The sequence below is a fragment of the Convolutriloba macropyga genome, chromosome 15 (assembly GCF_964194025.1).
Source record: "Convolutriloba macropyga chromosome 15, txConMacr16.3, whole genome shotgun sequence".
NCBI classification, from domain to species: Eukaryota; Metazoa; Xenacoelomorpha; order Acoela; family Convolutidae; genus Convolutriloba; species Convolutriloba macropyga.
In genome coordinates this window covers 26532082-26547732 of record NC_134482.1, presented here as the reverse complement: position 1 = coordinate 26547732, position 15651 = coordinate 26532082, and the positions used below count along the sequence as shown (strand labels likewise).

At 34.6% G+C, this 15651-nt stretch overlaps 1 protein-coding gene across 1 annotated transcript in view; it reads left to right on the top strand.

Moving 5' to 3' along the window:
- Window positions 1-15651, top strand: part of LOC142354045 (E3 ubiquitin-protein ligase TRIP12-like) — a 104637-nt gene that overhangs the window by 76717 nt on the left and 12269 nt on the right. The window contains exons 16-18 of the mRNA XM_075406315.1: window positions 1272-1602; window positions 1812-2212; window positions 3990-4212. Coding sequence (XP_075262430.1) covers window positions 1272-1602; window positions 1812-2212; window positions 3990-4212 — 955 coding nt within the window. The remainder of the gene's footprint in view (window positions 1-1271; window positions 1603-1811; window positions 2213-3989; window positions 4213-15651) is intronic.

Below are 15651 nucleotides of genomic sequence, written 5' to 3'. Positions count from 1 at the left end.
TGCTGGCAAGATCAGTATTTTTTGAAAAAATTAGTCAGAGTTGGTAAAACTGTTAGATTTGAATTGAAATCGTCAAATGAACTCAAATATGACTAATTAGAGAGCCAATGAGACCTATCCAAATGTCACTAATTGACAAAGCAGCAAAACATAGCAACTTAATTCAGCTGCTAAACTGAAAGCTATAAAGCTTAATATTTAAGTCAGCCACTAATCACTCTAATGAAATTTGATAACCTAATGCACTGTAATCTAATGAACAGGTTCTATCAGCTGATCCTGTTTCTTTGATTTTAATCTTTTGAGCTTGACCGTATTCACTATATTACTTACACTATATTCCTATATAACAGTTTTCACGATTATTACTACGTCTTTGAAAAATATTGTTGACTTTCAGGATTTTGCCAGCTTTTCTAGTTTTGTTTTTTTTCTGTCACTTATAATGTGAACCTGTTGACAGTTCTCTGTGGGTGAATGTGTCGTATAGGTCCCTATGTGGTCACTTCTATTCATATCTAATTTTTTCATTATTTCATTAAACACTATTTGTTTTTAGTTATTTAGTTTTTTTAGTTTTTTTTTATTAAATTAGTTTATTTGGATTTCGTCTCTTTTTGTAATTCTTTTTGCGTGTGCGTGACGTCATTTTGCATTCTCACTGGAGCGAGTTTTTTTATTCGCGTAAGTTTTGGCCCGAACTTGACCTACCTCACTCTCAAAAACTACTTTTCTTTAATTCAATGAGATTAGGTAAACTGAGTGCGTGTCACTCAGAATCCAGGCTATTTGAGAGCAACTAAGAGAAGCATCAATGAGTTATACAGATTCTTGGCCAAAATTTAACTGCTCAGCAATTAATAAAAGAATTGATTTTTTTTATCTTTTTAGGACTGCAGATCTACGAAGCTATAGCGGCTGCTTTCTGGAAATCTGCCAGCTATGTTGCGTTTTTTCACAATTCAAATCACACAATTCCGTCATACTTAGGTCATATTTTAATCAATATTCAACTGAATAAATTTTACCATTAGATCAATAAATTGATGCGATAAGTTAATATGGCTAAGGTCTAAAGCGAAATAGAAGGAATTACGATAAACCAATCATTCATAGGGCGTTGAGTTCAATTTTTCAGTGAAAAATTTATTTACAATTTAATTGTGCTAATTTCGCACTGGGGCCGATATTTGCCTAACATGGTTGAAATGCAATATAGAAAGATTTTGCTCGCAGTGACGATTCAGAGCTAATTTGTCCTCCTGTTATAGCGCATAGTCACAAGGCAATATGAGGAATTGGCATCAGGTGATAGTTCTACCTTAACATCAATGGCCAGTTCAACAGTGAGTGTCAGCTCTGGATCATCAGGCGGATCCAGCTCAGCTGGTCCAACGACCCCGGGAAGCACCGGGGTAATGCTCAAGGAAGCAGAGAGTGTACTGGACGAGCTGGGATGCTCTAGAGCTCTATTGGAAATCCAGTTTCGGGAAGAGGTGGGAAGTGGATTGGGTCCGACATTGGAGTGGTACACCTTGATATCTCACCAGTTGATGAGGCGGGATCTGGACATGTGGAGACATCATGAATCCTCACAACATGGTAATTACAACAGACCTTTTTGTAGGGCATTTTAACCATTAACTTGTCAATTGAACGTTTTTTAGAGTTGTTAGATATTGGTCAAATTTCAAAAAGAAACGATTACTGAAGACCTTTGATGTTTGATGACCGGGACCACCAACACCCCGTCCCTCATTTTTCTTGTTTGCTCAATGAATGCTTAAACTAGGGGCGTGCCATTTTTGTAGATCCAACAACTGGAGGGCTTCAATTGTGCAACAGCTTAAATGGACTCTTTCCGAGGCCGTATGGACGTTGTGTGAAAAGTGCGGTTATGAACAGAGTCAAAAGCAGATTCCGACTTCTGGGCAAATTCTTGGCCAGAGCTTTAATGGATAACCGACCTGTAGATATTTGGCTTAGTGTGCCCTTCTTTAAATGGCTAATTGCGCCCACTCACCCCTCATCGGGTGCGGGTTCTACTACCTCAGCGAGTGGATCTTCCTCCTCAGGGTCAACTCAATTCATCTCGCCCCCAGATGTGACCTCGGCTGACCTTGAGGCTGTGGACCCTGACCTCTATAAGATTTACTGCAGATTGCGACAGTTAGTCGTAAGGAAGAAACAATTGGAGGCTGACGCATCACTGGTAAAAAAAATCTTTTTTAGTTTTCTTACTAGTTTGCTCAATGTGCGCTACGTGGTGTCAAATATTAATATTAATTTATAAGTATTCGTAATAAATGTTTAATTGCTCTTGAACGAAGTTCATAGCAATTATTGTAAACGTGTGTATCTTTTTTCCGCAAAATTTTTGCTTGACAATTTTGACTTTTCGAGTGACTTTTACGCCCTTGCCTTTTTGCGTTTCGCGTGATTTAAAATTCTCTCTCAATCACAATTTCAAGCGGCTGCACTCAGTTGGCGGTAATTTAATACTAAAAGTCAAATGAAAAGTGCGCCTAAACTGGTGCCATTTTTCACTTTAAATTTTTATAGTGGTATATGTTAACCTCTAATGTGGTTATTTGAATCCCACTTGAACTTCTTAGTCCCCTTTAAGCTCCCCATCCCCCCGACTGAAGCAAGCTGCAATTGATTAGAGCTCCCACTAGTAGTTCGAGAGCAATTCTTCCGAAGTTTAGTCGGTTATGTTTGTTCCCGTGTGACATTACCAGTCGCAAAGAGCTTTTAAGATATTTTTAAGGCTATTTATATGTAATCAGCGATCGTTTTGTGTGCAATTTTAAATGTTTAGAATGTTTAAAACTTTTGATTATAGCTGCGAAGCTGTAAACTGAGCGGAGCTATATTGCGGTGCTCTTGGTTTTTTTTTACAATTCAAAGAATTTGAATCGTATTGGAGCGCTGTCTTTTTTAAAGATCTGTTCACACATTTTCCTGATTTTTGAAGTCAAATTGGAGTAGTGATTTTGGTCACGCCGAAACAGGAAATGGGGCGAAAAAGCTAGTGGTTTTCCGGCGTGAAATTTTTTGCTCTAATTTTAAAGTAGAGTGAGAAAAGGGTGTTTGAACAAAAGTTCGCTTTCTCGCCTGTGGTTTTTTTTGTGTTCAATTGCGGCAATTTCACTTTGATTTATTCTGGTTTTTTTTCGATTTTTTGGATCGGATTTTTTTCTAAATGGTTTTCCCAATCCGTTTATAGTCCATTCTAGGCCTAGTTTTTTGTTTGAATTAAATTTCCCGTTCTCGATAGAGGTTTTTTTGTTCACATGCGGCATTTTGACATTGATTTTGTTTTTAATTTTTTGATCTTATTTTTTAGAAATAGTTTTCTCAATTTACTCATCGTTCGTTCTAGGTATAGTTTTTTGTATAGTCATTGAAAATTCTTTGAATTGTACGTCAGGACTTGTCCTGCTATGTTTTGTTTTGTTTCGTCGTCTGACGCTCTTTTTCGTTTTACATTTGTTCACACAGCAAAGCTGAAAAAATTTTCTGAAGAACTTCTTCCTCTCACTAACGGCGTTTGCGCACGTGACGTCATTTCTCACTCGCTTTAGCAAAAGTTTTTTGCGTGATTAGGTTTTTGATCACAAGTGACTTACCTCACTCATTAAAATGACTTTTGCTCTTTAAAACTTAAGTTTAATTTGAATTTGTTTAAGGTCAAAGGAACCCATATGTGCAGTAAAGGTCCCTAATAAGAGGCTTCTGCGGGATGAATTTTAACAAGCTTTATTAATTCATCGCTGAATGTTTTTTACCTAGCTTTTTGAGCGGCGTCGTTTTTTTAAATTTAGATCTGTCTCTGTTTCTATCTCTATTATACGGCACGCAGGTCTATTCTTTCGCAGCTATTCCGGCAATCTGCCGGCTATGTTATGATTTTAAAATTGAGCTGTTAATATCATTTATTAATCCCAAAAGCTAGTTTTGGGTTCAAAATGTTGGTAATTTTGTAGAATGCATCAAGTTTACAATTGGCACTCGAGAGTTTGACATTAGACAACTCATCAATCGAGAGTCTGGATCTGACATTCGAGGTGCCTGGATACAATATCGAGATGTGCAAGGGAGGCAAAGACACAGTGGTCACTATTCACAATCTAGAAAACTATTTGGATCTGTTGATTCACTGGACGTTGAGGGAAGGTGTCCACAGACAATTCCAGGCGCTCAAAGAAGGCAAGCAGCTTTTTGGTTTTTGACTATTTCCCCGTAGCTGAAAACTAAAATTTTTTGCAATTTCTGCCCCCATGGATTCGTTAGATTCAATTTTTGGAAGTGTGACAGCTAACCATAGTAGCAACTAATTCGAAATGTTAGAAAATTTCGAAAAACTTCTGCTGAAACAAGCCTAAACCTCAAGGGTTGGGGGACTAAATTTGTTCTCCCGATTAAAGAAATGATTCGAAAAGTACTCTTAGATGCTGTCACAGAATACCAAAGCGATTTGAAATAAGACAAGGGTATTAGTATCCACTGTGCTAGGACGTGGAAGTGTTCCAACCTTTCAAATAATCATTTTTTTCATAGGGGGAATATGCGACTTTTTAATCGCCGCAAAGCTCACTGCTTTTTTCACAGTTCACAGAATTTGAATTATATTGTGGTGCTGTCTTTTTTTAAAGATCTGTTCATACATTTTAATGATTTCTGTTAATTTCTCTTAATTGGAGTAGTGATTTTTTTTACTTTTCGTCGAACAGATTTTTGTTTTGTCTTACCCTGACTTCTTGGAATTGACTTTTTCGATGACTTACCTCACTAAAAAAGACTTTTGAATTCACTTATGGAACTTTTATGAGCATTTACTTATTAAAGGTCAACAGTGTGCATCTAAGTAGTGCCAAACATATATGCCCTAATTCTTGATTATTAGAGTCTTGAGTTTTTGATTTCGAATATTAATTTTGGGATCTTCTCCGTTTGTGCCCCTAGTACGTTATGCGCCCCCAGTTACAGAGCACGTGCCATTACATAGTAAGTAATTATGTAAAAAATACTGCACGTGCATCTGAGGGGTGCAAATAATATGCGCCCACTAAGCTGAGGGGGCACAAACGGAAAAGATTCTAATTTTGAAAAGACCTATTATGGCCTTCTCCTTATAGAGCTTATGTGTCTCATAAAAATGACAGTCCAAAGCTAACCCAAAAAGTCTAGTGATCTATTACAGGACTGGTGGTCGATCTGTCTATCTAATCTCTTTAGTTGTTTCAATTCATGGAAGGTCGCAAGCGTCTATCTTGGCTATTTTCCGGCAATCTGCCGGCTATGTTTTTGGTCGCACATGACTCACTTCACTCAAAATTGATTTTCCTCGCTATCAAAATGATTTTCATAATTCAAGGAGATCAAGTCAACAGTATGTGTTACCATAGTTGAAGGTTTGAGACCAGTTAGCAGCAATAAGTTAAAGGTTCCTAATAAATTTACACCTCATTAATAAAAATATGAATTCCTTTTTTTTCGGTTTGTGTGTTACGCAGATACAAAGACTCAGATACAAAGCTACCGCTGCTTTTGCTTTGCAATCTGAAAGCTATTTTGAATTTTCAAATTGTACAAACAAAGTGATTTTTTGTGAGATCAGAAACAGCAAACAGTGTTTTAATATGACAGATGGTTCTTTTCATACCTATGACAACGGCTTCCAAGATACCTGCGTTGATATTGACAATCAATTACTTCAATCATGAAAAGCAACATTGCAATTGCAGTAAATAGCTGATTGATTCACATGACACGGATTGTGAGTAGATGAAGCCAGAAAAAAGAAAATGGATTCAAAATTTAGTTTTTTAATAGCCGCACAGCGATAGCTGGGGGTTTTATTGGCCTTCTCTTGGTTTTTTACAATTCAAAGAATTTGAATTGTATTGGGGCGCGTTCTTTCAACATCTGTTCACACGTTTTTATGATTTTTGAAGTCAAATTGGAGTAGTGATTTTGGTCACGCCGAAACAGGAAGTTAAATGAAAAAGCGAGTGGTTTTGCGGCGAGAAACTTTTGCGCTCTAATTTCAAAGTAGAGCGAGGGAACAGTTTTTGAACAAAAATTCGCTGCGGCAATTTCATTTTCATTTATACTGTTTTTTTTTTTCGATTTTTCTTATCGGATTTTTTCTAAATGATTTTCCTAATCAAAAATTTCATTCTAGGCCTGGTTTGTTTGAACCAAAATTCCTTTTCTCGCTAGTGGCTTTTTTGTTCACATGTGGCATTTGTTCATCGATTTTCTGTTTTTTTTTTATTTTTTATCTGATTTTAAAAAAAAATATTCTCAGTTCACTCATAGTCCTTTCTAGGCCTAGTTTTTTGTTTACTCAATGAAAATTCTTTTAATTGTACGTCAGTTATTGTCCTGCTATGTTTTTCTATTTCGTCAAGATTTTTGTTACGACCATATGACGTCACAACCACTTTTTGTTCGTTCGTTCATGCAATTTCAACTGAAACGCGTGCGTGACGTCAGTTTTCGCTCTTAGTCGAGTTTTTTCTTCATTTGCGTGATTAAATGTTTGGTCACACGTGAATTACCTCACTCTCAAAAATGACTTCCTCACTTTGAAATTGAATTTTATTTTCTTCAATTCGAAGAGATAAGGTCAAGTGAATGTGTCACTCTAAATGTAGGTTATTTAAGAGCAGCTGATGGAAGCAACAATAACTTATACAGATTATTAATCAAAATATAACATCTCAGCCTTCAATGGAAAGACAATTAATTTTTTGGTCTGCCTTTTACTGTTTTTTTTGAGACTGCAGATCTACGAAGCTATTTTCGCTTAGTCGAGTTTTTTGTTCATTTGCGTGATTAAATTTTTGGTCACACGTGAATTACCTCACTCTCAAAAATGACTTCCTCACTTTGAAATTGACTTTCATTTTCTTCAATTCGAAGAGATAAGGTCAAGTGAATGTGTCACTCTAAGTGTAAGTTATTTAAGAGCAGCTGATAGAAGCAGCAATAACTTATACAGATTATTAATCAAAATATAACATCTCAGCCTTCAATCAAAAGACAATTAAATTTTCTTGGTCTGCCTTTTACTGTTTTTTCGAGACTGCAGATCTACAAAGCCATTTTCGCTTTTTTGTGGCAATCTGCCAGCTATGTTGTTAAAATTTTCTCAAAGGAAAGTGACTTGTTTATCTGGTTTATTGCTCTCGAAGAAAGCTTGTAATAACTATTTTAGTCCTCTTGGCTTTTTTTATGCGATTTTTCGCTTGACCAATTTTTTATCTGACCCATTTGACTTCTCGTCCCTCAAAACGGGATAAACAGGTAGCGCCCAGTCGTCATTAAGTTTCATTCGAAGGTTTTACCCCTGTTTAGTAGGCCTTCAAGTGCTTAGTTTGATGACGTTCCCGGGATGGTCATAGTTTAAGTTTGAAAGGTCATTTTGAGCCCAAACTTGCCATTTTTTCTTCATTTTTTTGTTATTTGAATTTCTTTTTGAACGAGTCTACAATTATGGCTGATTAAAGCTGATAGAGGTCTCAAGACATAAGTACTTTTTATCACCATTTCATAATAAGTTGCTGAAAAGTTTTATGAGCCAGTGAAACTATTTCGGGCTTGGAATAAGGATACTGGTTAGTCTCCTGTGACAATGAAATGGTTCCGAAGATATTAATACCACGAATTTTAGCAAGATTTTTATTGTTTTTAAAATTTCTGAATTTTTTGTCCTTTTCTGAATTTAACTGTTATTACTGGCCAACAAAACTTTTTAATTCTTGCTGATGGGTTACATGACAAAACTCCAGAGACAAAAAATATTTTTGAACGTTTTCAATGGGAAATCTGGAAGCTTTGCACTTAATTTTTGCATTATTTTAAATTTTTTTTCAAAATATGAGCTTTTTTATTTGATTTATTTACTAACAATGCTAGAAAATTAAAAGTTGCAGAATCGAATCAAGCTCAAGTTCCTCAGTAAACTGTGGCTAGCTACTGACAGCGCCAACCACTCGCCGGTCCTTTGAGGGCGATTCGCCCGACGTTAGTCGGTTGTTATAAATAATTGCTCTGAAGCTTTTTTGAAAATGTTAATTATTCTTTAGGTTTCTCCAGCCTCTAGGGTTTGATAATTGGTTACTGCATAGTTTCTAGTTGTAATGGAATGTATTTTTTATTCCAACATCAAGAATTTTAGCATTTTTTTGACAAAAATTGCAATTTTTTTCATTTTGTCATTTTTCAAGTTTTTAAGACCCAAGGGCCATAAAGCCTCCTTAGGGGTTTGATTATAAGTTGTGAAAAATTTTTGTTAGCCATAGAATGTTTTTCAACTTTTTAGTATCACAATTTTTTAGCAATTTTTTGATGAAACTTTTTTGAAATTTATGTCATTTTTTTAGATTTCGCCCGCCTCAAGAACCAAGAATGCGCCTCTATGGTTTGATAATGGGTTACTGCATAGTTTTTAGATGTAATTGAATTTTTTTCAATATTCTAATATCTCGAATTTAAGCAATTTTTAAACAAAAATTTAGCAATTTTCAAGTTTTTTGAAATTGTTTATTTATAGGTTTCTCGAACCTCAAGAGCCAAGGTAGCTCCTCTAGGGTTTCATAATAGGTTACCGCATAGTCTCTAGATGTAATAGAATGCTTTTCATTTTTTGACCTTGCAATTTTTTTCGTTTTTTTGACATTTATGGTCATTCAAGATTTTTTTCAGACCCAAAGGCCAGAAAACCTCCTCACATGGGTTTGATAATAAGTTATTAAAAAATTCTGATGGCCATGGAATATTTTTAAACGTTTTAATATCACAAGTTTTTGCATTTTTGATAAAACTTGCTTTTTTTCAAGTTTTTTTCAGTATTTTCGAATTTTGTTTTTTGGCACCAGGAGCCCAGGTACCTCATTCGAGACTTGGTAATAGGCTGCTGCATGGTTTCCGGACTCAATGGAATAGTTGGTAATTTTTGAATGACTCGAGTTCTATCAAATTTTTGATAAAATTTTATATTTTTCAATATTTTAAACTTGTTATGTTCCAGGTTTATGATCTTTGAGCCAGTGAAACTTTTTCAGGCTTGGAATAAGGTTACTGGTTAGTCTCCTGTGACATTGAAAGGTTCCGAAGATGTTAATATTCTGAATTTCAGCAAGATTTTTGTTAATCGTTTTTAAAATTTCTGAATATTTCTGACCTTTTCTCAGTTTAACGATCATTACTGGCCAACGGAACTTTTTAAGTCTTGCTGATGGGTTACATGACAGAACTCTAGAGGCAAAAATAATTGAACAATTTTACGGCCAAATGTGCAATTTTTTCTTTTGAATTTTGTACTTTCTAAAATGGGCTATGCAGGTTTGTAGCATTTAATTTTTGCTCTTTTTTTCAATATTGAATCTTGTCATTTCAGGCAAAACATCAGGCGAAGCAAAACAAATTTTTTGGCGATCCATGATAAAAATGAAAGAAGGAATACTATTCATCTGCGAAGGTCGTGCAACTTTTTAATTGCTCTTGAACGAATTTCATAGCAATTATTGTAAACGTGTTGGTCTTTTTAAGCAAATTTTTTGCTGGACAGTTTTGCGTTTTTCTGTTAGAACATTCTTTGACTTCTCAAGTGACTTTTTCACGCTTTCGCCCTTCATTTTTGAGTGATCTCTATTGCGCTTACTCCGAAATAAAGCTTGTTGCTAATATAAAACCGGTTGCCGCATAGCAACAAAAGGGCCTGATACCCGAGTGAGTAGTGCTCCTGGTTAGAGATCGAGAGATCGATTTTTCGAGTCTCGGCTTGGTCAAATGATATTCCACCCGCCTGTCGTTCGAGAGCAATTCTTCTGACATTAGTCAGTTTGTTTTTGAACGAAACGAACCGAATAAAATCCTATGATTGAATTTTATGGCTATTATGTATGATGAAATTGGACTCTGTGCTCATGCCCAAAATGAGGGGCCAGGTACCTCATTCGAGATTTGGTAATAAGCTGGTGCATAGTTTCTAGACTTAATGGAATGGTTGTTAATTTTAATGACTCGAGTTTTTATCAAATTTTTGATAAATTTCAATTTTCAAATTTTTGAAAACTTATTTTGTTCCAGTTTATGGATGTTTATGAACCAGTGAAACTATTTCAGGCTTGGAATAAGGATTCTGGTTAGTCTCCTGTGACAGTGAAATGGTTCCGAAGATATTAATACCACGAATATTAATACCACGAAGATATTAATACCACGATTTCTAAATGTAGGTTATTTAAGAGCAGCTGATGGAAGCAGCAATAACTTATACAGGTTATTAATCAAAATATAACATCTCAGCCTTCAATGAAAAGACAATTAAATTTTTTTGGTCTGCCTTTTACTGTTTTTTTGAGGCTGCAGATCTACGAAGCTATTTTCGCTTAGTCGAGTTTTTTGTTCATTTGCGTGATTAAATTTTTGGTCACACATGAATTACCTCACTCTCAAAAATGACTTCCCCACTTTGAAATTGACTTTTATTTTCTTCAATTCGAAGAGATGAGGTCAAGTGAATGTGTCGCTCTAAATGTAGGTTTTTTAAGAGCCGCTGATAGAAGCAGCAATAACTTATACAGATTATTAATCAAAATATAACATCTCAGCCTTCAATGAAAAGACAATTAAATTTTCTTGGTCGGCCTTTTACTTTTTTTTTGAGACTGCAGATCTACGAAGCTATTTTCGCTTTTTCTGGAAATCTGCCAGCTATGTTGTTAAAATTTTCTCAAAGGAAAGTGACTTGTTTATCTGGTTTATTGCTCTCGAAGAAAGCTTGTAATAACTATTTCAGTCCTCTCGGCCTTTTTTATGCGATTTTTCACTTGACCAATTTTTTATCTGACCCATTTGACTTCTCGTGCCTCAAAACGGGATGAACAGGTAGCGCCCAGTCGTCTGTAAGTTTCATTCGAAGGTTTTACCCCTGTTTAGTAGGCCTTCAAGTGCTTAGTTTGATGACGTTCCCGGGATGGTCATAGTTTAAGGTTTAAAGGTCATTTTGAGCCCAAACTTGCCATTTCTCCGTCGTTTTTTGTTATTTGAATTTCTTTTTGAACGAGTCTACAATTATGGCTGGTTAAAGCTGATAGAGGTCTTTTGCAAGACATAAGTACTTTTTATCACCATTTCATAATAAGTTGCTGAAAAGTTTTATGAGCCAGTGAAACTATTTCGGGCTTGGAATAAGGATACTGGTTAGTCTCCTGTGACAATGAAATGGTTCCGAAGATATTAATACCACGAATTTTAGCAAGATTTTTATTGTTTTTAAAATTTCTGAATTTTTTGTCCTTTTCTGAATTTAACTGTTATTACTGGCCAACAAAACTTTTTAATTCTTGCTGATGGGTTACATGACAAAACTCCAGAGACAAAAAATAGTTTTGAACGTTTTCAATGGGAAATCTGGAAGCTTTGCACTTAATTTTTGCATTATTTTAAATTTTTTTTTCAAAATATGAGCTTTTTTATTTGATTTATTTACTAACAATGCTAGAAAACTAAAAGTTGCAGAATCGAATCAAGCTCAAGTTCCTCAGTAAACTGTGGCTAGCTACTGACAGCGCCAACCACTCGCCGGTCCTTTGAGGGCGATTCGCCCGACGTTAGTCGGTTGTTATAAATAATTGCTCTGAAGCTTTTTTGAAAATGTTAATTATTCTTTAGGTTTCTCCAGCCTCTAGGGTTTGATAATTGGTTACTGCATAGTTTCTAGTTGTAATGGAATGTATTTTTTTATTTTAACATCAAGAATTTTAGCATTTTTTTTGACAAAATTGCAATTTTTTCATTTTTTTTGTCATTTTTCAAGTTTTTAAGACCCAAGGGCCATAAAGCCTCCTTAGGGGTTTGATTATAAGTTGTGAAAAATTTTTGTTAGCCATAGAATGTTTTTCAACTTTTTAGTATCACAATTTTTTAGCAATTTTTTGATGAAACTTTTTTGGAATTTATGTCATTTTTTTTTAGATTTTGCCAGCCTCAAGAACCAAGAATGCGCCTCTATGATTTGATAATAGGTTATTGCATAGTTTTTAGATGTAATTGAATGTTTTTCAATATTTTATTATCTCGAATTTAAGCAATTTTTAAACAAAAATTTAGCAATTTTCAAGTTTTTTGAAATTGTTTATTTTTAGGTTTCTCGAACCTCAAGAGCCAAGGTAGCTCATCTAGGGTTTCATAATAGGTTACCGCATAGTCTCTAGATGTAATAGAATGCTTTTCAAATTTTGACCTTGCAATTTTTTTCGTTTTTTCTTTACATTTATGGTCATTCAAGATTTTTTCAGACCCAAAGGCCAGAAAACCTCCTCACATGGGTTTGATAATAAGTTATTAAAAAATTCTGATGGCCATGGAATATTTTTAAACGTTTTAATATCACAAATTTCTGCATTTTTGATAAAACTTGCTTTTTTCAAGTTTTTTTCAATATTTTTGAATTTTGTTTTTTGGCACCAGGGGCCCAGGTACCTCATTCGAGACTTGGTAATAGGCTGCTGCATGGTTTCTGGACTCAATGGAATGGTTGGTAATATTTGAATGACTCGAGTTTTATCAAATTTTTGATAAAATTTTATTTTTTTCAATATTTTGAAAACTTGTTATGTTCCAGGTTTATGATCTTTATGAGCCAGTGAATCTTTTTCAGGCTTGGAATAAGGTTACTGGTTAGTCTCCTGTGACATTGAAAGGTTCCGAAGATGTTAATATCCTGAATTTTAGCAAGATTTTTGTTAATCGTTTTTAAATTTTCTGAATATTCCTGTCCTTTTCTCAGTTTAACGATCATTACTGGCCAACGAAACTTTTTAAATCTTGCTGATGGGTTACATGACAGAACTCCAGAGGCAAAAATAATTTTGAACAATTTTACAGCCAAATGTGCAATTTTTTTGAATTTTGTACCTTCTAAAATGGGCTATGCAGGTTTATAGCATTTAATTTTTGCTTTTTTTTTCAATATTGAATCGTTTCATTTCAGGTTAATTTCTGAGCAGGCCCGATTTTTGTTTTAGTAGTTGTTTAGAGCAATAAAATTAGCCTCGAAAAGCCGTAGAATTTACTCAAACTGTTATAAAAGCGGTTAAAATAGGCGAAGCAAAAACTAATTTTTTGGCGATCCATGATAAAAATGAAAGAAGGAATACTATTCATCTGCGAAGGTCGTGCAACTTTTTAATTGCTCTTGAACGAATTTCATAGCAATTATTGTAAACGTGTTGGTCTTTTTTAAGCAAATTTTTTGCTTGACAGTTTTGCGTTTTTCTGTTAGAACATTCTTTGACTTCTCAAGTGACTTTTTCACGCTTTCGCCCTTCATTTTTGAGTGATCTCTATTGCGCTTACTCCGAAATAAAGCTTGTTGCTAATATAAAACCGGTTGCCGCATATCAACAATAAGGGCTTGATACCCGAGTGAGTAGTGCTCCTGGTTAGAGATCGGGAGATCGATTTTTCGAGTCTCGGCGTGGTCAAATGATTTTCCACCCGCCTGTCGTTCGAGAGCAATTCTTCTGACATTAGTCAGTTTGTTTGTGAACGAAACGAACCGAATAAAATCCTATGATTGAATTTTATGGCTATTATGCATGATGAAATTGGACTCTGTGCTCTTGCCCAAAAAACTGCAATTGGTGATCTGTTTGTTGTTTCGGTTAACTCAACTAGGAATACCATAAACCCTTGAAGTGGTATTAGAACCAGTTTAATTCAAAAGTACGTTTGGAATAATTTTTTGTGCAGTTCAAAGAACGGGAGTAATTCCTAAAATTGTTTGATATATCGGATGGATCCTCGGTTTCGGAAGGAATGTTCATTGGATTTCAAACAGTCTAACCTGTTTTCAACCGGAACAACTTTTTTTGCAATATTTTCAACCCAAAATTTTTTTGCGTTTCTTGATTTCGCCTTGATAATTAAGTATTTTCCATTAGCAGTTTCACTTCCATTAGAGCCAATTAAGTGACTTCCATTAGAAGTTTTGTAAAAGGTTGAAAAAGTCTTCAACAATCGATCAGTTTTTCAAGTGCTTTTTAATGGTTACACATTTATATCTCCACAAAAAATATATTTCGGCCAAATTTGACTGAAAAAATGAGGATAGCACCCATTGCATGGAATATTGGAACAAAAATTCATTTCTTTCAGAGACAGTTATTTTCCCAGATGATTACTTTAGAGTTGTTTTCCGAATATGGCTGAGTAATTATAATATATAGTAATCTACGTGCTCTCTGTTCAAAAACTGTTTCTAAATCTACGTGGTAAAACAATGAGAAATTACTATTTTTGTCTAAAGTATTGGTTTTTCTCTTATATGTCCGATCAAATTCGATGCTTTTTTTATCTCTTCTAAATAGCTTTAGTTTTATGTTCACTGCAAAAATTAGTTGTCACAATTTCTGAGGGGAAGAATTAAAATTTGATAATTTTCATTTTAATTTTTTTTATTAGCCGCAAATCGATAGCTCTCTTGGTTTTTACAATTCAAATAATTTGAATTCTATTGAGGCGCTCTCTTTTTTTACAGATCTGTTCACATTTTTATGATTCTGGAACTCAAATTGGAGAAGTGATTTTGGTCACGCCGAAACATGAAAGAGAGTGAAGAGCGAGTGGTTTTGTGGCGCTAATTTTTCACTCCAACTTCTAAGTTGAAACAGAAAATGGTGTTTGAATAATAATTCTCTTTCTCAAATGTGATTTTTTTTTGTTCACATGCTTCAATTTGACTTCGTTTTTGCTAATTTTCTCAATTTTTGTTTGGATTTTTCTAAGTGGTATTTCCTTTCCATTTATTCTAAATTCTAGGTCTGGTCTTTTGTTTAGTGAATGAAAATTCTTTGAATTGTATCAGGACTTTTTCTGCTATGTTTTTTTTCGTCGGCGATTTTTGCTACGATCATATGACGTCACAATTTATTCAAATCTGCTTTTTGATTGTTCCTTGCAATTTCAACTGAATTGCGTCAACGTGACTTTATATTCAACCCTTAGTTGAGCGAATTTTTTGTTCATTCGTGGGATTAAGTTTTTGGAGACACGTGGCTTACCTCACTCAATAATGATTTCCTCATTTTCAGAATGACTTCAATTCTCTTCAATTTAAGGAGATTAGGTGATATAACTGGGTGTGTTTTACTCCTAATTTAAGGTTAATTGAGAGCAGCCATTAGAAGCAGCAATAAGTTAAACATACTCTTATAATGTAACATCTCATCATTTAATAAATTTTTCTTTGGTCGGTTTTTTATACTATCTTTTCGAGACAGCAGATCTACAAAGCTATTGCGGCCATTTTCTTGCAATCTGGCAGCTATGTTTTAATTTTCTTACATATCACTCTAGAAATTAATGATAACCTGGATTTTTCACTCAAACCTAGCGGTCATGTTTAATTGCGCTCAGACGAAGTTTGTAGCAATCATAGTCCTGTCGGTCTTTTTATGCGATTTTTCGCTTGTCCGATTTTTCGTCTGACGTTTTTGACTTTTCGTCCTCAATAATAAAGGTGCAAAACACTCTTTCGAACGTAAATTGAATCAAAATACATATGCATCAACCTGTAAGCATTAAGGTGTACAAAGCAACAAGTAAAACTTAGACGGCAAGATTTTTTTG